This window comes from Zophobas morio, unplaced genomic scaffold (assembly GCF_036711695.1).
Source record: "Zophobas morio isolate AGI-343-1 ecotype UQ-CSIRO unplaced genomic scaffold, CSIRO_AGI_Zmor_V1 ptg000054l, whole genome shotgun sequence".
Taxonomy (NCBI): domain Eukaryota; kingdom Metazoa; phylum Arthropoda; class Insecta; order Coleoptera; family Tenebrionidae; genus Zophobas; species Zophobas morio.
This window is the reverse complement of record NW_026972159.1, coordinates 1,916,704-1,941,463: the sequence shown is the minus strand read 5'-3', so window position 1 is coordinate 1,941,463 and position 24,760 is coordinate 1,916,704. Positions and strand designations below refer to the sequence as shown.

Here is a 24,760-nt window from a genome sequence, read left to right as displayed (position 1 = left end):
AATTAGTGAACATTTTCTTCTTGCTTGCAAAAGTTTTTACTGGAAGTAACTGATTACACAAGATATCCTAAACAAAAACCAAAATTGATGATGACGTCATCCTATTTATTTTATTGAAAAATGCGTCCCTGGATAAAATAGCTCTTATTTCAGTAATATCCCTCACTTTTTACCACTCAAACGTAAGCTAATTTCACTATGACATTTTTGATAACTGAACAATTTTACGTTTTCCCAATGTTTCAGCGCTTGTATAGTAGAGACGAAAAATTAATGAATATTGCTTTTCTGTTTCCAAAGTGTATATTGGAAGTAATTGCTTAAATAAGATATCCTAAACAAATGCCAAAATTTGATGTATTTTTACCCAGCAAAAAATTGATAACGTCGTTTTGAAAAAAATTTAAACAAAACTTTATTGTAAAATGCATCCCTTAATAAAATAGATCTTATTCCACTAATTTCCTTCAGTTTTACTTCCTAGATGTAAGCTAATTACACTATAGCTTTTTTAGTAACTTTTCACGTTTTCCCAACGCTTCAAAGTTTGTATAGTAGAGACCAGAAAATAGTGAACATGATCTTTCTGTTCCCAAGATATCGTACCCAAATATCAAAATTTTATTAATTATTTATGCCCCCAAAAAATTGATGACGTCAATTTGAAAAAATTTAAAGAATACTACTGAATAAAATAGTTCTTATCCTAATAATATTTTTCAAGGTTACCTCCTAAGAGAAAGTTCATTAGAATTGCACTTTGGTCTTTTCTTTTTAATTTCACATTTTTCCAACGTTTCAGAGTATGGTAAAGATCAGGAATTTGTGAACAATGTCCTGTTTCCAAGAGTATGTATTGTTAGTAATAGCTTACACAAGATATCCTAAACAAATATTAAAATTTGATACATTTATGTACCTCCAAAAAACTAATGACGTAATTTGGAAAAAATTTAACAAAAGTTTATTGAAAAATGCGACCCTGGGCAAAGTAGCTCTTACTCCACTAATATCCTTCAACTTTACCTCTTAAGAGTAAGCTAATTAATAAAAAAGTTAAGAATAACTGTCTAATTTTACGTTTTCCCGACGTTTCAGAGCTTGTATGGTAGATACCAGGAATCAGTGAACAACTCTTATTCCAATAATATCCCCAGTTTTATCTCTTAAACGTAAGCTAGTTACACTCTGGACTTTTTTAAAAGTGTCTAATTTTACGTTTTCCTGACGTTTCAGAGTATAGTAGAGACCCGGAATTAGTGAACATTTTCTTCTTGCTTGCAAAAATTTTTACTGCAAATAACTGCTTACACAAGATACCCTAAACAAAAAAACCAAAATTGATGATGACGTCATCCTATTTATTTTATTGAAAAATGCGTCCTTGGATAAAATAGCTCTTATTTCAGTAATATCCCTCACTTTTTACCTCTCAAATGTAAGCTAATTTCACTATGACATTTTTGATAACTGAATAATTTTACGTTTTCCCAATGTTTCAGAGCTTGTATAGTAGACACGAAAAATTAATGCATATTGTTTTTCTGTTTCCAAAGTGTATATTGGAAGCAATTACTTAAACAAGATATCCTAAACAAATACCAAAATTTGATATATTTTTACCAAGCAAAAAATTGATAACGTCGTTTTGAAAAAAATGTACACAAAACTTTATTGTAAAATGCGTCCCTTGATAACATAGATCTTATTCTACTAATTTCCTTCAGTTTTACTTCCTAGATGTAAGCTAATTACGCTATAGCTTTTTTAGTAACTTTTCACGTTTTCCCAACGTTTCAAAGCTTGTATAGTAGAGACCAGAAAATAGTGAACATGGTCTTTCTGTTCCCAAGATATCGTACCCAAATATTGATGATGACGTGATCCTATTTATTTTATTGAAAAATGCGTCCTTGGATAAAATAGCTCTTATTTCAGTAATATCCTTCACTTTTTACCTCTCAAATGTAAGCTAATTTCACTATGACATTTTTGATAACTGAATAATTTTACGTTTTCCCAACGTTTCAGAGCTTGTATAGTAGAGACGAAAAATTAATGAATATTGTTTTTCTGTTTCCAAAAGTGTATATTGGAAGTAATTGCTTAAACAAGATATCTTAAACAAATATCAAAATTTGATATTTTTTATCCAGCAAAAATTAATGACGATTACGTTTTGGTTTTTACTTCCCGAGCGTAAGCAAAGGAAGTATTGTAATCGAGTCCGTCGGCCGACTCTCTACTTTTACGTTTTCTCGATCTTTCATGACCCCTAGAAGACGAAGAAATAGGTCTCCCATTTCCGTCTGTCTGTCCGTCTGTCCGTCTGTCCGTCTGTCCGTCTGTCCGTCCGTCTGTCCGTCTGTCCGTCTGTCCGTCCGTCTGTCCGTCTGTTGTCCCGGATTTTTATTAGACAGATAATCTCCGAAAGTACTCGACCGATTGTTGTGAAATTTTGTACTTATATTAAGAATATCATGTAGATGGTAAAACGCTAACCAAAATTTGTCTAATCATCCCCACCACTAATGCGATGGCGTCACTTCAAAATTGTACATAGTAAATGGGTTTTCAATTGTATAAAATAACATAGTCCTACACATGTAGTTTACAACTCTGAATCGACTTTTCACCCGAAACGTCCAGATTTTTGGAAAACAAATCAAAATTATAAAACAATATTTTGAAATTTAATTTTTAATCTGCTAACCAGAATGCTTTGAAATGTTGCAGATGTTTTAAGGCTATAAAGAGCATCATAAATCTTTAGTCAAAAAATATTTGCTTATCCCCTCCAAAAACTTGATAACGTCAGCTCAAAAGTTTGTGGAATAAATCATATCTAAAATGTACAAAATATGATGAGTCTGTACTTGTGATCTATCACTCCATTCATATTTTTTGGATTTGCATATACAGGGTGACTCAAAAAAATTAATGAATGCGTAAATATATTTTATTGATTTAATCAGGAACTACAAAACCGAATGCTCTGAAATCTTGCAGATGTTTTAAGGTCATAAAGAGCATAATAAATGTTTAGTCAAAATATATTTGCTTATCCCCTCCAAAAACTTGATGACGTCAGCTCGAAAATTTGCCGAATAAATCATATCTAAAATGTACAAAATATGATCAGTCTGTACTTGTGATCTATCACTCCATTCATATTTTTTGGATTTGCATATACAGGGTGATTCAAGAAAATAAATGAAAGCGTAAATTTATTTTACTGATTTACTCAGGAACTACAAAACCGAATGCTTCGAAATCTTGAAGATATTTTAAAATTATCATAAGCATGGTAAATTTTTGATCAAAACGTATTTGGTCGTCCCCCCTAAAAAATTTATGATGTCACCACAAAATTTTGCTGAATAAATCCTATCTAAAATGTACAAAATATGGTGAGTCTCTTCTTGTGATTTATCATTCCATTCAAATTTTTTCGATTTGCATATACAGGGTGACTCAAAAAAATTAATGAATGCGTAAATTTATTTTATTGATTTAATCAGGAACTACAAAACCGAATGCTTTGAAATCTTGCAGATGTTGTAAGGTTATAATAAAGAGCATAATAAATTTTTAGTCAAAATATATTTGGTTATCTTCTACAAAAAACTGATGACGTCAGCTGAAAAGTTTGCCGAATAAATCGTATCTAAAATGTACAAAATATGATGAGTCTGTACTTGTGATTTATCATTCCATTCATATTTTTGGATTTGCATATGCAGGGTGACTCAAAAAAATTAATGAAGGCGTGAATTTATTTTATCGATTTAATCAGGAATTACAAAACCGAATGCTTTGAAATCTTGGGAATATTTTAAAGTTATTATAAGCATGGTAAACTTTTGTTCAAAATGTATTTGTTCATCCCTCCTAAAAAAATTGATGACGTCACCCTTAAATTTTGCTGAATAAATCCTATCTAAAATGCAAAAAATATGATGAGTTTGTACTTGTGATTTATCATTCCATTCATATTTTTTAGATTTTCTTAAGAGGTGGTTCAAAAAAATTAATGAAGTCAATTTATTTTATTGATTAAATTAAAGGCAACACTTATTATTAGTATTACACCCCAACCAACCCAATTTGGTAGACACAAAATTTGTTAAAGGAAAAACTCGGTTGAAACATAAGAGTAGCACGCTTATTTACATCGACTTTAACATTACAGACCTGCATTTGTTTTATGCGGTCACTTGGTTCCGCGAATGCGAAATAGACATGTTTATAATCAACCAATTGTGAATTTCACCGTCAAGAATTAAAATAAAACGCAATGTTTTATATAATAAGCGGAAGTCGAAGCAATAAAACCGATGGTCGTTTTGTTTACAGTTTCTCTGTTTGGCTCTTACGTATGCTGTTACGCTTGTCATCTTAAATTAAGAATGTTTATACATAAACGATTTTCAGTTGCCCCTCATATTACTAGACAGCGGATTTCTGTCGGGCTACGTCACGATTATAGGGGGGGACGTGCTGGATTCCATAAATATAATTAACGATTTATTAATCAAACGGCTAAGTAAATGAGAACGGGAATTAACAGCAGAGTGCAACGAAACAACGTTATTCTAATCTCAAATAAACGAAGTGCAGTCCGCAACGGCAATGAATTCGCATCCCGTGCGAGCCGTACCGAGTTTGGCCTTGCCTAGCCCGACAGAAATCCGCTCTCTAGATATTACACACCGGCGCCGTATACGTGAGTAAATTGTTTCGTTATTTTATTGATTATAAGAAATCAATATTCAAAACGACCCAATTCATTTTCCCGAAAATTTGGGAACACAATAATTTTATTCTTAGTATTACACTACATCTATCCCAACTGATATACGTGTCCTTGCAAAAATGTTGATGACGTCATCACAATTTTTTTTTAAATTCCCACTACAAAAATGTAATGAGAAAAAAAAACATAATAGGCATGCAGTCGTCAAGTTTCCGACAGCGAGGGAAGTACTGTCTAAACTCTTTAGACCAATTTTTTTCATAACTGTTTAATTTCACGTTTTACTAACGTTTCAGAGCTTGCATAGTAGAGACCAGGAACATTGTTTTCCTCTTTCTAAAAATGTTTACTGGAAGCCCTTACTATACTCCTCAGGGTTATAATGGCAATGATTTACCGGCTACTAAAATGTGTCATGCACATCTGATTCATGGAACCGTTGTTCCTTTTCAACAAGTAATAACAAACAATGTCAGGGCTGTAAGCAATCCTAAGCGGTTAATTGAAAACTTCTACTAATCACTTTTGGAAACGAAAATCAATGTTCACTAATTCCTGGACTCTACTTTAGAATACGAAAACAGCCATTATTTCAAGCCACTATCCTAATTTTTTCGAAACAAAAAAATAGCTGATTCGTCTCAAAAAAATATTAGCGATGTTTTAAAAAACGGATCCATTATTTATACAGAACCTCCCTCGTCCCTAAAGCACCATCAAACAAATGCAGTCTCTTAGATAAATCATAAAATCTGATATATTTTTTTTGTGATAAATTACAGTGAAAATACAACATAGATTTTTTTTGTTAAAAAATCTATATACAGGATGAGTCAATCAAGTCCGCGGTCCTTGATATCTCATTAATTATTAAGGAAAAAAAACTTAACTTGACTAACAAACAGTAAACTTATTTTTAACTATACAGAGTGTTCTACTTTTAAGGCGTACGACACAACTTGGATTTTTTAATGAAAACCCTATACATTTTTACATAGTTTGATCGACTTTGGCCTTCAGTTTACTTTTGAAATTCCGATGCGACGTCGCCACGTTTCAATTTTCTTCAATTTTAATATTAGTATGTATAAAAAATTCTAAGAGTTAACAACTATCAAATGACAATGTTTCAGTTTTTTCTCATGGAACACCCTGTATTTTATTAAAAGAGGAAACAAAAAATAGAATATGATGCAGTAATAAAATATAGCTGTCCTACTTAAAAAAGCTGAAATATCGATAGTCGAAAACAGTAATATTATGAACATTTTTTATAAACACTCTGTATATGGAAATTTGGTCTCTTTATTCGACAACAAAGCGTGAAATAACACAGATTTTAAAAATAACCCTGCTGTGATTTTTTGTGAACTTTTTAAATTTGTAAAAATATATAGGATGTTTCATTGAAAAGAAAACTAAGTTGTGTTACACCTTACAAACAAAACACCTGTATGGTTAAAAATAATTTTAGAGTATAGTCCTCAAAAAACGGTACAACTTTGATCTTTTGACTTTTTTTCTATTTATAATATGTAATTATGAGAAGTCGAGGAACACGCGTTTAGTGACCCACCTGTATAATGTTCTAATCGATCTCTTCTTAGGTTTTACAGCTATAGCTTACGTCATTTCACAAATAAACTATGATTCGAACCCCAAAAAGGGATAATCAGAATATTTAAAATATATAGGCGTTCCATAAAAAATTAGCACCGTTGGAAAACCCTACTTTAAAAATAGCGGAGAATACAGTCACGTCGCAAATCGTACTAGAAATATTTTGATGATGTCACCGATTTTTGGAAGGGATGAATAATTAATTTTTTGGACGTTCTATCATCTTCTCGATCCTGGTATGTCAGACCAGGAAGTCAACAATCATCTCTTAGACCTTCACAAGTATCATAAATATTTAGTAGCAACTTGGAGTCAACGGAAAACTTTAAATTACAGATAACTACCTGGTAATTTTTTCAATGAAACCTCATATTGTCCCAAGACAAAATTAAAGACTTGAAACACAGTTAGAATCAAAATACGTCGACGAATAGATAAGAATCGGTGAAACACGTGGTGCCAAAATTTTGAAATTCAAATTACGACCTCGAAATATACAAATGTTCCCCCCACTACGAGTATATGGGTAAATATTCAAGTTTTAATGAAAAGTTTAATAACCCATCATGTTTACGAGCTTCAAAATGCATCGGACTGAACATGCCTATAATAGGTCCAGGGTTCGGGTCCCTCGGGCGCAATACTTTATGTCGATACAAGACAACCCAAAATGTGTTTCTAAAAGCGCCCATTTGGATTTTTCCCGACTACATTACGAGGAAGTGGTTCCCAAAAGGGTCCAGCAACCCAGCCGCCGGAAATCGGAAACCAAGTCGGTGCCTCCAGCAAGCCAACCATATGTTCCCCCTCTAAAAAAACCCAAAGACCATGAGTCAGAGTCTAGACTTGACCCAGACCGGTCACCAGGCAGCAGCATACATTGTAAACACTCAGCGCAAAACAAGCCGCAACGCATATAGAAAATAACATGAGCTGCCTCCGCTGCCCCCGACATCCACTGACCTGTGTGCGTCCTCAAGTGCGCCTTCAGATGCGAGCTCTTGCCGTAGATCTTGTGGCATCCCTCGTACGAGCACTTGTGAGTCTTTCTGTTCTGCGGCCCGAACCTAGTCTGCGCCTTGGGGGCGGCGGCCTTCCGCGGGGCCGGCGCCTCCGCCTTCGGCTCGGCCTTCGCACTGGCGCCCGAACTGTCCGTCAGGCCGGCGTAGCCGTCGTCCTCCTCCGACGGCACCTCGGGCACCGGCTCCTGCTTGATCCTGGTGAGGTCCGTGAGGATGCGCGCCACCATGTAGGACGACTCCTGGGTCTCCTTGGCGGCGGGCAGCGTCTCCACGATGACGGCCGGCGACGCGCTGAACGACAGGTCCAGGGGGCGGCTGAGGTGGTCCTTGCTGTGGGACATCTCCAGGAGACACTGCGCGGCGAAGTTCACCTCGTCCATGCTGAGGCGGCTGCAGGTTAGGTGGCACTCATCTCTGTGGGGGGCGCGGGGCGACAAGCGACGTGCACACTCGGCGGCGATCGGACGCGGACTGCGGAGCGAGGCGCTGAAGCCGCCCCCCACCATCTGGCCCCACTCGCGATGCGCCCGGCTTTTCGCTTTATTTAGGGTTAGGGCGACCCGCTTCCACCCCGACCATCAAAAACAGTTCGGTTTTAACACCTGTGTCGGCCCGGGGTGCGCGGATTTTCGCCTAATTTGGAAAAAGCGGGACGGGGGCGGCGAGGTTCTCGGACGGGTAATGGGACGGACGACGTGGATTTGCGGAATTTTGCTCTTGTACCAAGAATCAACAGGTGTAATTATTTTAAAATCTTCGTGTTTGCACTGACGAAATTAATTTGGATTGGGTGGGTGAAGGCCAAGGGGGCGAGAGGCAGCGGGGGACGGAAGATGAGCGAGCAGCCATTTTATTGGGGAGGCGAAAATAAACGAAACAAATTAAGTATTTTCTAAAAATTGCTTAAAATGTCCACTGAGTTCAAGAACGAACCCAAAAAAAAAATGGCTCCAAGCGAACTTTACTAACCATAAAAAGAGCATTTGTCGGAAGATACCACAGCTTTAATTATCCTATAAAAATTACCATCCTTCAAGAACTTTAAGCGTTGAGCTGTCACCGATCGTTTTTTCTTTGTATTTGGGTCGATCTGGTATATGTAGATGGTAAAACGCGACTTTCATGTTTATTTTTTAGCTCCGATGTTTAGATTTTTGAAAAAAAATTAAATTGTGAAACATGTTACAATTTATCTTAGAAACTAAAAATAGTTATTTATGTATTAAGGGCATAATTAGGGAAATTATGGCACGAGGGAGTGTTTAAAACCCGACAAAGGTGAGCTTTTAATTTCCCGAGGGCCACAATCGACAATTATGCCCGTGATACATACAACATTTTATTCTGTTTTAGTTTCTAAAACATTTTTCTAACGAAGTATTGAGTTATATATAGATGGCTATTATTTTGATGTTGTAATGGATACCATGTTGTTTATTTGTGAAATAATTCGATTTTCAAAATTCAAACTGTAGAAGCGGAAAATTTTATTCAAAAGAACTTTTAGAAGAAATTGAAGTCGACCAGGGAATGATTTGATGAAGTATTATTTTCCCAAATCTTGAAGCTTGTTTGTATAATTAATTAATGCAATTGAATAATCAACCGTTCCTTAGCAATTTTTGATTTAATTTAGGCCAAAATTTTGCTTGAGCAATACTGTCTTCAATGCAACAAATTCGTATAGGTTCTACATTTGTCATTTCTCAGTATACAGCGTGTTATTGAAAGGTACGTACAAAATAAAATCGGGAACTGGTCTCGAAGTATGGGTGCTAAAAGTTAAAAAAAGTTCAGGTAAAAGTGTTTTCCTTTTAGAGACAAAAATTATTAAAATGTATGTCCAAATTCGTTGTACGCCTCTGATAAAAAGATTATTTCTCGTTTCTATAGCAACATTTAGTCTTGATAAAAGTTTTATTGTTACAGTTGCTAGGGTTTATTAAAATAAATTAATTTTACCTATTTATCTTTCAGTAGCGTCTAAAAAGGTTGGATAAGGGTTAATTTTCCCCTTATAATTTTGATAACACAAAGTAAGTTTTTTAGACTTCTTAGACTTTACGAAGAACTGTCAATTTTGTTGTACGTACCTTTCAATAACACACTGTATATTTATATTTTTGTCTGCCTTTGCTGCCTTTTTTGTCGTCATTTGACGCTTTTTTGCTTTTTTATTTGTGGCATGTTTTACTTTTTATCTGTTTTCTTATTCGCTCTTTTTTTGTCTCTTTTTTTTGCTTTTATCCACTTTTCTTGCTGTTCTTTTGTGGCATTAATTCATCGCTATTGTATTATAGTCCTTTTTTTCATTCCCGTTTTTTGTCGTCTCTTTTATCGGTTATTTTTGTCGCCCATTGTTCGCCTTTTCTCTGTAGTTTTTTGTCGTCATTTTTGTGGCACTTTTCGTTGTGTCTTTTGAGGTTTTCTAGTCGTCTTATTTGCCGCTTTGTCGTGACCTTCTTTTTAGTCTTTTTGCCATTTTTTATCGCAGTTTCTTTTGTAACTTTTATCGCTTACATTTATTGTCCCTTTTTATCGCTTTTTTTGCTTTCTTCGGCTTTTTTCTCGCTTTTTTGGATATCCTTTTAAGTGGCGTTCCACCTTTTTTGTTGCTCCTTTTGTAGATTTATTTAGTCGCTATGTTGTTGTTTTTTTCGCCTTTATTTTGTCGGTTTTTGTTGCATTTTTTCGACATTTCTCTATGTCTTTTTGTTACATGTTTTGTTACCTTTTTTCTTCTTTTAGTCCTTTTTTTTGTCGCAGTTTTTTTTGTCTCACTTTCTTTTTGTTGCATTTCTTTGGTGTTTTTTTGTCGTTTTTTAAATTTGTCTTATCCAGTTTTTCGCTTTTTTAGTTGTTCTTTTTGTCGTTGTGGCCTCTTTTTTACCAACTTTTCTTTATATTTTTTGTCCTGTTCTTATAGTATTCTTTGTTGTTTTTTTGGCGTTTTATTATTGCCTTTTTGGCGCTTTTTTGTCATTTTTCATTGCCGTTGCCATTGTTTTGACTGCCTTTTTTTGGTCGCATTCTTTTGTCTTCACGTTTTTGTCACATTTTTTGGTCTTTTTTTATTTTTTAGGGTTTTTTATCACCTTTTCTCCTTTTATTTGTTGTCTAATTTTTGTCGTTTTTTTTGTTCCCTTTTCTTTTGACTTTTCTCTGTGGCTTTTTGTGCTGTCATTTTTGTCAATTTTTTTTACCTTTTTGGTCGTTTTTATGTCATCAATTTTTGTTGCGTTTATATCGGTTATTTTTTCGATATTTCCGTCTCTTTCTCTATTGTTATTTTTGTTGCATATTTTATTGTTTTTTTGTAATCTTTTTAAGTTATTTTTTTGATCGTTTTTTTTTGATCTCACTTTTTTTGTTGCTTTTTTTTTGGTATTTTTATCGTTTTCAATCTTTTCCTATTTTTTTAATTCGATTTATTTAGACGTTATTTTATCGTTTTTTTTTTCGACTTTTTTCTGTAGATATTTTGTCGTCGTTTTTGTAGGATTCTTTTATTGCTTTTTTTTGACATTTTTTAATCGTATTTTTGACCAAATTTTTCACCTTTTTTTGCCGATTTTTTCGACTTTTTTTGTTGTTTTGTTTTGACTTCCTTTTTTTTAGTAGCATTTCTTGTATTTTGATCGCATTTTCTCCATTTTTTGTCACTATTTTATTTAGTCCCTCCTTCGTCAATTTTTCGCTTTTTTTTCTGTCACGCTTTTTGTCCTTTTTTTCTTCTCTTTTTTCACATTTTTTTACCCTTTCTTTGTGTAAAATTATTTTGTCGTTTTTTTACCTGTCATTTTTATTTTTTTCACTTTTCTCTGTAGCTTATTTTGTCATTGTCTTTGTTGCGTTTTTTTTCTTGTTTTCTTGTTTTTTTAAATGGCCTTTTTTTGTCGTTTTTTTAACTCCATTTTTTTAGTAACTTCGTTTGGTCACTTTTTTGACACGTTTTTTGGATTATTTTATAATTTTTTATTGCATTTTTTGTCGCTTTAACTAGTCGCCACTTTTTTTCACTTTTTTGGGCTTTGTATCACCTTCTTTTGTTACCTTTTTTTTGTTGCCTTTTTTAATCCTCTCTTTCTCCTCTTTTTTTGTCGCGGTTTTTCCCCTTTTTATTATGTTTTCGTCGCTTTTTTCTCTCTTTTTTTATGGACTCTGTATCTTCTTGTCACAAATTTTGTTGCTTTTTCGTAATTTTTTTAGTCCCTTTTTAGTCGCATTTCTTTGTTTTTGTTTGTCGTTTTAGATAAATCGTTTTTTGTCGCCTTTATTATACATTTATTTTTATATATTTTGTCATCTTTTTTGAAGCCTTTTTTATTCTCTCTTTTGGGTCTTTTGGGTGGAGTTTTTGGCCACTTTTTTCTCGTTTTTCTTTGCCGTTTTGTTTTGGCGTCACTTTTTATGTCGCATTTTTCAGTCTTTTTATCAGTTTTAAGTATTTTTTATCTACTTTTCCCCCTTATTTTCTGTTGTCCTAGTTTCGTCGGTTTTTGTTACCTTTTATTTGGCCTTTCCTCTGAGCTTTCTATGTTGTGTTTTTTGTAATTTTTTTACTCTTTTGCTAGTTTTCTCATCGATTATTTTTGTCGTTTTTTTGTCGCCTTTTTTTCGACATTTCTCTGTCTCTCTTCATCGTTGTTTTTTGTCGCATAATTCATTTCTTTTTTGCATTTTTTAGGTCTTTTTTTGTTGCATTTCTTTCGTCTTTTTATCGTTTTTAATACCTTTCTCCTTCTTTTTAGTTTCCCTTTTTATCGATTTATTTACTCGTTGTTTTCTGGGCTTTTTTTCGACTTATTTTTTTAGTTGCCTTTTCCTTTGTTGCTTTATTTTGACTTCCTTTTTTTTAATAGCATTTCTTTTATGATTTTAGTGGCATTTTCTCTATTTTTTGTTGCCTTTTTTTTTACTCTATTTATTTAGTCCCTAGTTAGTCAATTTTTTTCGCCTTTTTTTCTCTCACGTTTTTTGTCCATTTTTGTCGTTTTTTGTTGCCTTCAATTGTTTTTTTTACTTCTTTGTCGTTTTTTTCATTATTTAAGTGACATTTTTTATCTCACTTTGGTTTTCTCGAACTTTTTGGTCTTTTTCGTCGTTTTCGTTTCCTTATTTTTTGTTGCCCTTTTTGGCGATTTATTCAGTGGCTATTTTTTCTATCGTTTTTCTTTTTGTCTTGTGGGGGCTGGCAAGTCCCACAAAATTATATAGCATTTGTATATTTGTATACAATCTGTATTTAATTACTTCCAACCAGTATCACCCCAAAACTTTCTCTTCGTCCACCTGCATGTCGTAAAACCCCTCTTTTGTTCACCCTTATCAGTAATACTTATCCTTTCCCAGATTTCGAATACTTTCCAAGAACCCTTTAGAAACAACTGTTTCCACCGCCGTACCGACAAAATAAATACGCCAAAACGCAAGTACTGTTTCAATCACCTGATCACCCCACAGTTTTTTTTATCAGTTATTTTTGTTGTTATTTTTATCGTTTTACTGTTGCTTTTTTTTTTCTTTTTTGTCTCTTTTTGTATCCCTTTTTTTATATTTTTTTGTCATCTATTTTGTAATTTTTTCGTTCCCTTATTGTCGCTTTATTTTGTCGCTTAGCTCCCGTTTTTTTGTTGCGTTTTTTCTCCCTTTTATCATCTTTTTATCTCCTTTTGCTCTCTTTTTTATGGACTTCATCCCTCGTTTTTTTGTTACTCTTTTTTTTTACTAGACACGTCAATTTCTGTTGTTTTTGTTTTTTTCTATTTAGTTAAACGCATGTCTGTACGTGTATAAATACACAAGGGAATAAACAAAGCGTTAACTTTACTTTAGCCAAGTTGAAATAAATGATCATTCCATTATGTTCCATTAGCGTAAGGATTTAAAATTTTATGTCCATTTTTATTTCTTTTGTAACACCCCTTTAACATGTAATGTCAGATTTTTACACGCCATTTGTTCAGGCTCGTCCGGTGATGAAAACATAAATTTTATAACTTAAACTCGTGCTTCTTTGTTTTAATAAAGGTTCATCTAAATTAAATTTTATAATAAAGCAGGTAGATTTATTATCCCCACGACACCCAAGACATCTTTTTTTTAATTCATACTAACTATAGTTGAAACGGCCAAATAATGAACACTGACTTTCTCTTGTATTAGAAGTCATCAATTCACTTTGGATTATAGTAATGGTTATTAAACCTCCCCTTCGATTACTTGCCTCAAAGGAACAAAGGTTCTAGGAATTATGCTGAATCGCCAGTGACCACCCTTGATCCTTCCGAACAAGCAATACAAGCGCTTTGTAAATCACGACTATTATAATCCTGAGTGGTTTATCGGGGCGTTTCGACTATAATAATGGTTCGCTATTGTAGGCTCGCTGCGCTCGCCCATACACAAAACAAAGGACAAAAATGTTACGTTTTTATAGTTATAGAAAGTATTCGAGGAAACGCACGGACGATATTCAAAAATAAAAAATTTACTTATTCGCTACTGTTTTATATCGAAGTTACGCTCAGTTATAAATTATTTAAGCGAAACTCCGAACCACCTGCACAATAAAACATCGATATTACCCAAGAACTACTAAGATAAACCTCACTAAAGTTGCTATTGAGATAAAGCTCACTTCTGTTTGTGGACATAAAGTCGATTTCCTCGTTGCTTTCAAAAGTAGAATAATAAAGCTAGTTTACCATTAAGTAAATATATTTTTTATTGATTTAATTTCATGTTTCAATGTTTCATCAATAAGTCAGAATAGCGTAGTTGCGACAGTTTTTTGTTTTTACTAACCATATATACCTGAAATATACTTAACTCAGTTGACATATACCTACGAAAATTTGTATGATTTTGTGGCGGCACAATAACACGTTGGTAAGCGGAGAAAGTAAGCGGCGTCGTGGTCTAGTGGTCAGGATGTCTGCCCGGCAAGCGGGGTGCGTGTGGTTCGATTCCCACCGAGACAGCAACATTTTTCTTCGCTTATCTACGACTTCTATGAGTTTTACTAGGTATATGTCAAATCAGTGGGTAAAAAAAAGACCGGTTTGTGTATGCAAAGATATTTTATTACTGAGAAAGCAAATATATTACAAGGATTTCTTTATAAAATAAAAATTTTAGGTAACTAATTAAATACTTAACTATACATATAAATATGTTCTACTCATATAATTCTGTAGTAATACTTTAAAGTTTATTATAAAGCTTATTATAAAAACATGTATATTGTAAAATTACTTCCTCATAAAAAATGAACACGAATAACTCGAGTACCAAAGACGGGCAGCGCATTGCACAAAAAAGGTTACAAAAAAGAACACATGAAATTTGGCATATTTGTCGTTTCGGTAGCAAGTGCGGTCGTGTTTAATTTACAAACTCATCGACTCTTAAGCAATATTAAAAACAACTTTACCTAACTGCCAAAAAATTTAGCATTTGAAAAATTGAAAAATTTTAAATTTTAAAAGTCGAAAACCGAGAAACAGAAAAAAAATGAAAAATAAAAATAAGTAAATTGAAATATCGAAAAAATGAACAATAGAAAATTCGAAATCTCGATAAACCCAGAAATCAAAAAATTGGAAAATTGAATAGGTAATAAAAAAATCAAAAATTTTAAAAATCAAAATTTAAAAAACCAAATCATCTGAAATTTAAAAAATCGGAAATGTATACAAATCGAAAAATCGAGTCAAGAAATCGTAATGCCAAAAAGTCGAAAAATTGAAGAATCTAAATGCTGAAAATTCCAAAACTGAAACATGGAAAAATTGATAAATCGAAAAGTCAAAAAGTCGAAAAATCGAAAAATGGAAAAATTGGAGACTCTAAAAATTAAAAAGTCGTGAAATTTAAGTAACTGTAAATTGAGAAATCGAAAAATAAAGAAAATTGAGAAATCGAAAATTAAAAATAAAACGAGAAATTGAAGAATTGAGAAACCGAAAAATCCCAAAAATGAAATATTCAAAAATTGTGTAATCGAAAAATTTAAAATCGAGAAACTCAGGGATCAAAAATTGAAAAATCCTAATTTCGAAAAATTGGGAAAAATATTTAAAAATCGAAAAATTGAAAAATTGAGAAATTGAAAAATCGAAAAATTGAAGAACTGAAAAACTGCAAAAGCGAGAAGTTGGAAATCGAAACGTCAAAAAGTCGAGAAATGGGAAAATCAAAGAATTTAAAGTCAAGAACTGAAAAAATCGAGAAATCAAAATGTAAGATAATCGAAAATTTAGAAACGCCAAAAATTAAAAAACTGAAAACTGGAAAAATTGGAAACAGAAAAATTGAAAAAACTTAAAAAATCGAGAAGCTGAAGAACGAAAATTTGAAAAATCCTAAAAATGACATATCGGAAAATTGAGTAATGGAAAAATTTTAAATCGAGAAACTGAAAAATTGAAGAATCAAAACACTGAAAAATCCTGAAACTACAATTTGGAAAAATTGAGAAATCGAAAGTCGACAAATTAAAAAAATTGAAAAAAACAAAAAAAAAATTAAAAACATTGAAAAAAAAATAGAAACTTTAAAAATCGACGAAAAAGTAAAATGTCGAAAAACTAGAAAATCGAGAAACCAAAAGGTCAAAAATTTGAAAAACTGCAAAATCCAAAAATTTAAAATTTTAAAAACCGAAAAAGTAAAAAATCAAGGAATCGAAAAATCGTAAAAAAATGAAAAAATTTTAATATGGAAAAGTTCCAAAACTGACAGCGAAAAATTGATAAATCGATAATAAAAACTCAAAAAGTCATGAAATTAAAAGTTGAAAAATCGAAAATTTAGAATTGGAAACTGGAAAAACTGAAGACCTGAAAATTGAAAATTGTTGAAGTAAAATATCGGAAAATTGAAAAGTCGTAAACTAAAAAAAAAATCGAGAAACAGAAAATTTAGAAGAATCGAAAAACTGAAAAATGCCATAAATGAAATATCGAAAAAATTAAGTAATAGAAAAATTTTAAATCGAGAAATTGAAAAATTGAAAATCAGAGAACTGAAAAATCCTAAAACTGAAATTTTGAGAAGTTGGAAAACATCGATATTACCCAAGAACTACTAAAATAAACCTCAGTAAAGTTGCTATTGAGATAAAGCTCACTTCTGTTTGTGGACATAAAGTCGATTTCCTCGTTGCTTTCAAAAGTAGAATAATAAAGCTAGTTTACTATTAAGTAAATATATTTTTTATGATTTAATTGTGTAAAAAATACACTAATTGTTAAAAAAGTAAAATACACTGTTTTATATGGGTGAAAATTCTTTAGAGGAGTTCATGAATGTTTAATCATCAAGTCAGAACAGCGTAGTTGCGACAGTTTTTTGTTTTTGCTAACCATATATACCTGAAATATACTTAACTCAGTTGACATATACCTACGAAAATTTGTATGACTTTGTGGCGGCACAATAACACGTTGGTAAGCGGAGAAAGTAAGCGGTCTCGTGGTCTAGTGGTCAGGATGCCTGCCCGGCAAGCGGGGGGCGTGTGGTTCGATTCCCACCAAGACAGCAACATTTTTCTTCGCTTACCTACAACTTTTATGAGTTTTACTAGGTATATGTCAAATCAGTGGGTAAAAAAAGACCGGTTTGTGTATGCAAAGATATTTTATTACTGAGAAAGCAAATATATTACAAGGATTTCTTTATAAAATAAAAATTTTAGGTAACTAATTAAATACTTAACTATACATATAAATATGTTCTACTCATATAATTCTGTAGTAATACTTTAAAGTTTATTATAAAGCTTATTATAAAAACATGTATATTGTAAAATTACTTCCTCATAAAAAATGAACACGAATAACTCGAGTACCAAAGACGGGCAGCGCATCGCATAAAAAAGGTTACAAAAAAGAACACATGAAATTTGGCATATTCGTCGTTTCGGTAGCAAGTGCGGTCGTGTTTAATTTACAAACTCATCGACTCTTAAGCAATATTAAAAACAACTTTACCTAACTGCCAAAAAATTTAGCATTTGAAATATTGAAAAATTTTAAATTTTAAAAGTCGAAAACCGAGAAACAGAAAAAAAATGAAAAATAAAAATAAGTAAATTGAAATATCGAAAAAATGAACAATAGAAAATTCGAAATCTCGATAAACCCAGAAATCAAAAAATTGGAAAATTGAATAGGTAATAAAAAAATCAAAAATTTTAAAAATCAAAATTTAAAAAACCAAATCATCTGAAATTTAAAAAATCGGAAATGTATACAAATCGAAAAATCGAGTCAAGAAATCGTAATGCCAAAAAGTCGAAAAATTGAAGAATCTAAATGCTGAAAAATTCCAAAACTGAAACATGGAAAAATTGATAAATCGATAAGTTAAAAAATCGAAAAATCGAAAAATGGAAAAATTGGAGACTCTAAAAATTAAAAAGTCGTGAAATTGAAGTAACTGTAAATTGAGAAATCGAAAAATAAAGAAAATTGAGAAATCGAAAATTAAAAATAAAACGAGAAATTGAAGAATTGAGAAACCGAAAAATCCCAAAAATGAAATATTCAAAAATTGTGTAATCGAAAAATTTAAAATCGAGAAACTCAGGGATCAAAAATTGAAAAATCCTAATTTCGAAAAATTGGGAAAAAAATTTAAAAATCGAAAAATTGAAATATTGAGAAATTGAAAAATCGAAAAATTGAAGAACTGGAAAACTGCAAAAGCGAGAAGTTGGGAAATCGAAACGTCAAAAAGTCGAGAAACGGGAAAATCAAAGAATTTAAAGTCAAGAACTGAAAAAATCGAGAAATCAAAATGTAAGATAATCGAAAATTTAGAAACGCCAAAAATTGAAAAACTGAAAACTGGAAAAATTGAAAAATGGAAAAATTGGAAACAGAAAAATTGAAAAAACTTAAAAAATCGAGAAGCTGAAGAACGAAAATTTGAAAAATCCTAAAAATGACATATCGGAAAATTGAGTAATGGAAAAATTTTAAATCGAGAAACTGAAAAATTGAAGAATCAAAACACTGAAAAATCCCAAAACTACAATTTGGAAAAATTGAGAAATCGAAAGTCGACAAATTAAAAAAATTGAAAAAAACAAAAAAAAATTTAAAAAAATTGAAAAAAAAAATAGAAACTTTAAAAATCGACGAAAAAGTAAAATGTCGAAAAACTAGAAAATCGAGAAACCAAAAGGTCAAAAATTTGAAAAACTCAAAATCCAAAAATAAAATTTTAAAAACCGAAAAAGTAAAAAATCAAGAAATCGAAAAATCGTAAAAAAAATGAAAAAATTTAAATATGGAAAAGTTCCAAAACTGACAGCGAAAAATTGATAAATCGATAATAAAAACTCAAAAAGTCATGAAATTAAAAAGTTGAAAAATCGAAAATTTAGAATTGGAAACTGGAAAAACTGAAGACCTGAAAATTGAAAATTGTTAAAGTAAAATATCGGAAAATTGAAAAGTCGTAAACTAAAAAAAAATCGAGAAACAGAAAATTTAGAAGAATCGAAAAACTGAAAAACGCCATAAATGAAATATCGAAAATATTAAGTAATAGAAAAATTTTAAATCGGGAAATTGAAAAATTGAAAATCAGAGAACTGAAAAATCCTAAAACTGAAATTTTGAGAAGTTGGAAAACATCGATATTACCCAAGAACTACTAAAATAAACTTCAGTAAAGTTGATATTGAGATAAAGCTCACTTCTGTTTGTGGACATAAAGTCGATTTCCTCGTTGCTTTCAAAAGTAGAATAATAAAGCTAGTTTACTATTAAGTAAATATATTTTTTATGATTTAATTGTGTAAAAAATACACTAATTGTTAAAAAAGTAAAATACACTGTTTTATATGGGTGAAAATTCTTTAGAGGAGTTCATGAATGTTTCATCATCAAGTCAGAACAGCGTAGTTGCGACAGTTTTTTGTTTTTGCTAACCATATGTACCTGAAATATACTTAACTCAGTTGACATATACCTACGAAAATTTGTATGACTTTGTGGCGGCACAATAACGCGTTGGTAAGCGGAGAAAGTAAGCGGCGTCGTGGTCTAGTGGTCAGGATGCCTGCCCGGCAAGCGGGGGGCGTGTGGTTCGATTCCCACCAAGACAGCAAAATTTTTCTTCGCTTACCTACAACTTTTATGAGTTTTACTAGGTATATGTCAAATCAGTGGGTAAAAAAAGACCGGTTTGTGTATGCAAAGATATTTTATTACTGAGAAAGCAAATATATTACAAGGATTTCTTTATAAAATAAAAATTTTAGGTAACTAATTAAATACTTAACTATACATATAAATATGTTCTACTCATATAATTCTGTAGTAATACTTTAAAGTTTATTATAAAGCTTATTATAAAAACATGTATATTGTAAAATTACTTCCTCATAAAAAATGAACACGAAATAACTCGAGTACCAAAGACGGGCAGCGCATTGCACAAAAAAGGTTACAAAAAAGAACACATGAAATTTGGCAGTGTGTTTCACCGTTCGACTTACAAAATGACGGTTTCCTATCACATTTGAATGTGTTGCGAAAGTATATTTTATAAAAACGACTATTCGTCGTTTCGGTAGCAAGTGCGGTCGTGTTTAATTTACAAACTCATCGACTCTTAAGCAATATTAAAAACAACTTTACCTAACTGCCAAAAAATTTAGCATTTGAAAAATTGAAAAATTTTAAATTTTAAAAGTCGAAAACCGAGAAACAGAAAAAAAATGAAAAATAAAAATAAGTAAATTGAAATATCGAAAAAATGAACAATAGAAAATTCGAAATCTCGATAAACCCAGAAATCAAAAAAATTGGAAAATTGAATAGGTAATAAAAAAATCAAAAATTTTAAAAATCAAAATTTAAAAAACCAAATCATCTGAAATTTAAAAAATCGGAAATGTATACAAATCGAAAAATCGAGTCAAGAAATCGTAATGCCAAAAAGTCGAAAAATTGAAGAATCTAAATGCTGAAAAATTCCAAAACTGAAACATGGAAAAATTGATAAATCGATAAGTCAAAAAGTCGAAAAATCGAAAAATGGAAAAATTGAAGACACTAAAAATTAAAAAGTCGTGAAACTGAAGTAACTGCAAATTGAGAAATCGAAAAATAAAGAAAATTGAGAAATCGAAAATTAAAAATAAAACGAGAAATTGAAGAATTGAGAAACCGAAAAATCCCAAAAATGAAATATTCAAAAATTGTGTAATCGAAAAATTTAAAATCGAGAAACTCAGGGATCAAAAATTGAAAAATCCTAATTTCGAAAAATTGGGAAAAAAATTTAAAAATCGAAAAATTGAAAAATTGAGAAATTGAAAAATCGAAAAATTGAAGAACTGAAAAACTGCAAAAGCGAGAAGTTGGGAAATCGAAACGTCAAAAAGTCGAGAAATGGGAAAATCAAAGAATTTAAAGTCAAGAACTGAAAAAATCGAGAAATCAAAATGTAAGATAATCGAAAATTTAGAAACGCCAAAAATTGAAAAACTGAAAACTGGAAAAATTGAAAAATGGAAAAATTGGAAACAGAAAAATTGAAAAAACTTAAAAAATCGAGAAGCTGAAGAACGAAAATTTGAAAAATCCTAAAAATGACATATCGGAAAATTGAGTAATGGAAAAATTTTAAATCGAGAAACTGAAAAATTGAAGAATCAAAACACTGAAAAGTCCTAAAACTACAATTTGGAAAAATTAAAAAATCGAAAGTCGACAAATTAAAAAAATTGAAAAAAACAAAAAAAATTAAAAAAAAATGAAAAATAAAAATAAGTAAATTGAAATATCGAAAAAATGAACAATAGAAAATTCGAAATCTCGATAAACCCAGAAATCAAAAAATTGGAAAATTGAATAGGTAATCGAAAAATCAAAAATTTTAAAAATCAAAAGTTAAAAAACCAAATCATCTGAAATTTAAAAATTCGGAAATGTATACAAATCGAAAAATCGAGTCAAGAAATCGTAATGCCAAAAAGTCGAAAAATTGAAGAATCTAAATGCTGAATTCCAAAACTGAAACATGGAAAAATTGATAAATCGATAAGTCAAAAAGTCGAAAAATCGAAAAATGGAAAAATTGGAGACTCTAAAAATTAAAAAGTCGTGAAATTGAAGTAACTGTAAATTGAGAAATCGAAAAATAAAGAAAATTGAGAAATCGAAAATTAAAAATAAAACGAGAAATTGAAGAATTGAGAAACCGAAAAATCCCAAAAATGAAATATTCAAAAATTGTGTAATCGAAAAATTTAAAGTCGAGAAACTCAGGGATCAAAAATTGAAAAATCCTAATTTCGAAAAATTGGGAAAAAAATTTAAAAATCGAAAAATTGAAAAATTGAGAAATTGAAAAATCGAAAAATTGAAGAACTGAAAAACTGCAAAAGCGAGAAGTTGGGAAATCGAAACGTCAAAAAGTCGAGAAACGGGAAAATCAAAGAATTTAAAGTCAAGAACTGAAAAAATCGAGAAATCAAAATGTAAGATAATCGAAAATTTAGAAACGCCAAAAATTGAAAAACTGAAAACTGGAAAAATTGAAAAATGGAAAAATTGGAAACAGAAAAATTGAAAAAACTTAAAAAATCGAGAAGCTGAAGAACGAAAATTTGAAAAATCCTAAAAATGACACATCGGAAAATTGAGTAATGGAAAAATTTTAAATCGAGAAACTGAAAAATTGAAGAATCAAAACACTGAAAAATCCTAAAACTACAATTTGGAAAAATTGACAAATCGAAAGTCGACAAATTAAAAAAATTGAAAAAAACAAAAAAAAAATGAAAAAAATTGAAAAAAAAAATAGAAACTTTAAAAATCGACGAAAAAGTAAAATGTCGAAAAACTAGAAAATCGAGAAACCAAAAGGTCAAAAATTTGAAAAACTGCAAAATCCAAAAATAAAATTTTAAAAACCGAAAAAGTAAAAAATCAAGAAATCGAAAAATCGTAAAAAAATGAAAAAATTTAAATATGGAAAAGTTACAAAACCGACAGCGAAAAATTGATAAATCGATAATAAAAACTCAAAAAGTCATGAAATTAAAAAGTTGAAAAATCGAAAATTTAGAATTGGAAACTGGAAAAACTGAAGACCTGAAAATTGAAAATTGTTGAAGTAAAATATCGGAAAACTGAAAAGTCGTAAACTAAAAAAAAATCGAGAAACAGAAAATTTAGAAGAATCGAAAAACTGAAAAATGCCATAAATGAAATATCGAAAAAATTAAGTAATAGAAAAATTTTAAATCGAGAAATTGAAAAATTGAAAATCAGAGAACTGAAAAATCCTAAAACTGAAATTTTGAGAAGTTGGAAAACATCGATATTACCCAAGAACTACTAAAATAAACCTCAGTAAAGTTGCTATTGAGATAAAGCTCACTTCTGTTTGTGGACATAAAGTCGATTTCCTCGTTGCTTTCAAAAGTAGAATAATAAAGCTAGTTTACTATTAAGTAAATATATTTTTTATGATTTAATTGTGTAAAAAATACACTAATTGTTAAAAAAGTAAAATACACTGTTTTATATGGGTGAAAATTCTTTAGAGGAGTTCATGAATGTTTCATCATCAAGTCAGAACAGCGTAGTTGCGACAGTTTTTTGTTTTTGCTAACCATATATACCTGAAATATACTTAACTCAGTTGACATATACCTACGAAAATTTGTATGATTTTGTGGCGGCACAATAACACGTTGGTAAGCGGAGAAAGTAAGCGGTCTCGTGGTCTAGTGGTCAGGATGCCTGCCCGGCAAGCGGGGTGCGTGTGGTTCGATTCCCACCGAGACAGCAACATTTTTCTTCGCTTATCTACAACTTCTATGGGTTTTACTAGGTATATGTCAAATCAGTGGGTAAAAAAAAGACCGGTTTGTGTATGCAAAGATATTTTATTACTGAGAAAGCAAATATATTACAAGGATTTCTTTATAAAATAAAAATTTTAGGTAACTAATTAAATACTTAACTATACATATAAATATGTTCTACTCATATAATTCTGTAGTAATACTTTAAAGTTTATTATAAAGCTTATTATAAAAACATGTATATTGTAAAATTACTTCCTCATAAAAAATGAACACGAAATAACTCGAGTACCAAAGACGGGCAGCGCATTGCACAAAAAAGGTTACAAAAAAGAACACATGAAATTTGGCAGTGTGTTTCACCGTTCGACTTACAAAATGACGGTTTCCTATCACATTTGAATGTGTTGCGAAAGTATATTTTATAAAAACGACTATTCGTCGTTTCGGTAGCAAGTGCGGTCGTGTTTAATTTACAAACTCATCGACTCTTAAGCAATATTAAAAACAACTTTACCTAACTGCCAACGCAAGAAAACCCCTCACTCGGTAACAATCAGTCGCACTCTCAGTGTTAACGGTTTGTCGTAACTGACATCGTTGCTACCATTATCACTATTTACCGGTCTTCCGTGAACCAACAAGTCGAAAGCTCCGGGGTGCTTAAGCCGTCGCCGGAAATGCAAAGCCCAAACTCCGTGCTTCTTCACCAACTCGAACTTGCCGTTTTCGTTACCTCGAACGATCATGTACTCCACGTCGCGCTGGAAAATAACTGTCACTAGAAGAAGAATACGAAAAGGCGAAGTAGTACCTTGATGGCAGGCTGGAGTTTGATTATTCTCATTCTGTGTCTAGTTTGGGCTAGACTGATCTTCAATTCTAGATCTTCGCCGTGGTGGTGTCTGCGAAATCGTCTGGATCTTTTGAAGAGTTGCTTCATGGTGTGGGTGCCGTTCGAACTCGATTCGAGACTCAGTTTGTAGTGTCTGGAGTTGCGTCTATGTCGACCGTTGACCTTGCAGGAGAAGCAGCCTTCAGTCGTTATAAGCTTGTCGTTTGATGCGGATCCGTAGCCTTCGTTGATGGTGTACGTAGGGACGTCCCCTAGGTCTTGTCCATAGCCAACTGTAGCTGGAGTGATCGTGGAAAGACAGTGGCCTTGGCCGATGCGTTGGTAGCCTTGTGGGCAACCACAAGCAAATCCGGCTGAACCCGAAGATGTACAACCGAAGGCACAAGGGGCACCACTGCACCCAGCACTCACCTGGAACACATTCTTAGACTTTTCTCATTCACAATATCGTGTAACGAACCTGGATACAAATACTCAGTTTATTGTCAAACTGGTACCCATCAGGACACCCACATCTGTAGCTACCAGGAGTGTTGAAGCAGTTACCACTAGTACCACATGGGTTATTAGCACACTCGTTATCATCCACGCATTGATTATAATAGTAGTGTAAGACATAGCCATCCGGACAACCACACCTATACCCACCGATCAAGTTTTGGCAACCT

The 24,760-nt window shown here is 31.8% G+C and overlaps 2 protein-coding genes across 3 annotated transcripts in view; both read right to left on the bottom strand.

Moving 5' to 3' along the window:
• Positions 1-7,883, bottom strand: part of LOC135142800 (Krueppel-like factor 13) — a 169,657-nt gene extending 161,774 nt beyond the window's left edge. The window contains exon 1 of the mRNA XM_064074549.1: positions 7,340-7,883. Coding sequence (XP_063930619.1) covers positions 7,340-7,778 — 439 coding nt within the window. The 5' untranslated portion in view covers positions 7,779-7,883. The remainder of the gene's footprint in view (positions 1-7,339) is intronic.
• Positions 7,884-23,210: 15,327 nt separating this feature from the next.
• LOC135142769 (fibrillin-2-like) overlaps positions 23,211-24,760 on the bottom strand; it is a 58,455-nt gene continuing 56,905 nt past the window's right edge. Inside the window, exons 29-31 of one of the 2 annotated variants that reach the window (XM_064074512.1) lie at positions 24,553-24,758; positions 24,051-24,503; positions 23,211-24,000 (exon numbers count right to left, since the gene is read on the bottom strand). In XM_064074512.1, the coding sequence (XP_063930582.1) occupies positions 23,779-24,000; positions 24,051-24,503; positions 24,553-24,758 (881 nt within the window). In that variant the 3' untranslated portion in view covers positions 23,211-23,778. The remainder of the gene's footprint in view (positions 24,001-24,050; positions 24,504-24,552; positions 24,759-24,760) is intronic. The other variant, XM_064074513.1, reaches the window with a different exon arrangement.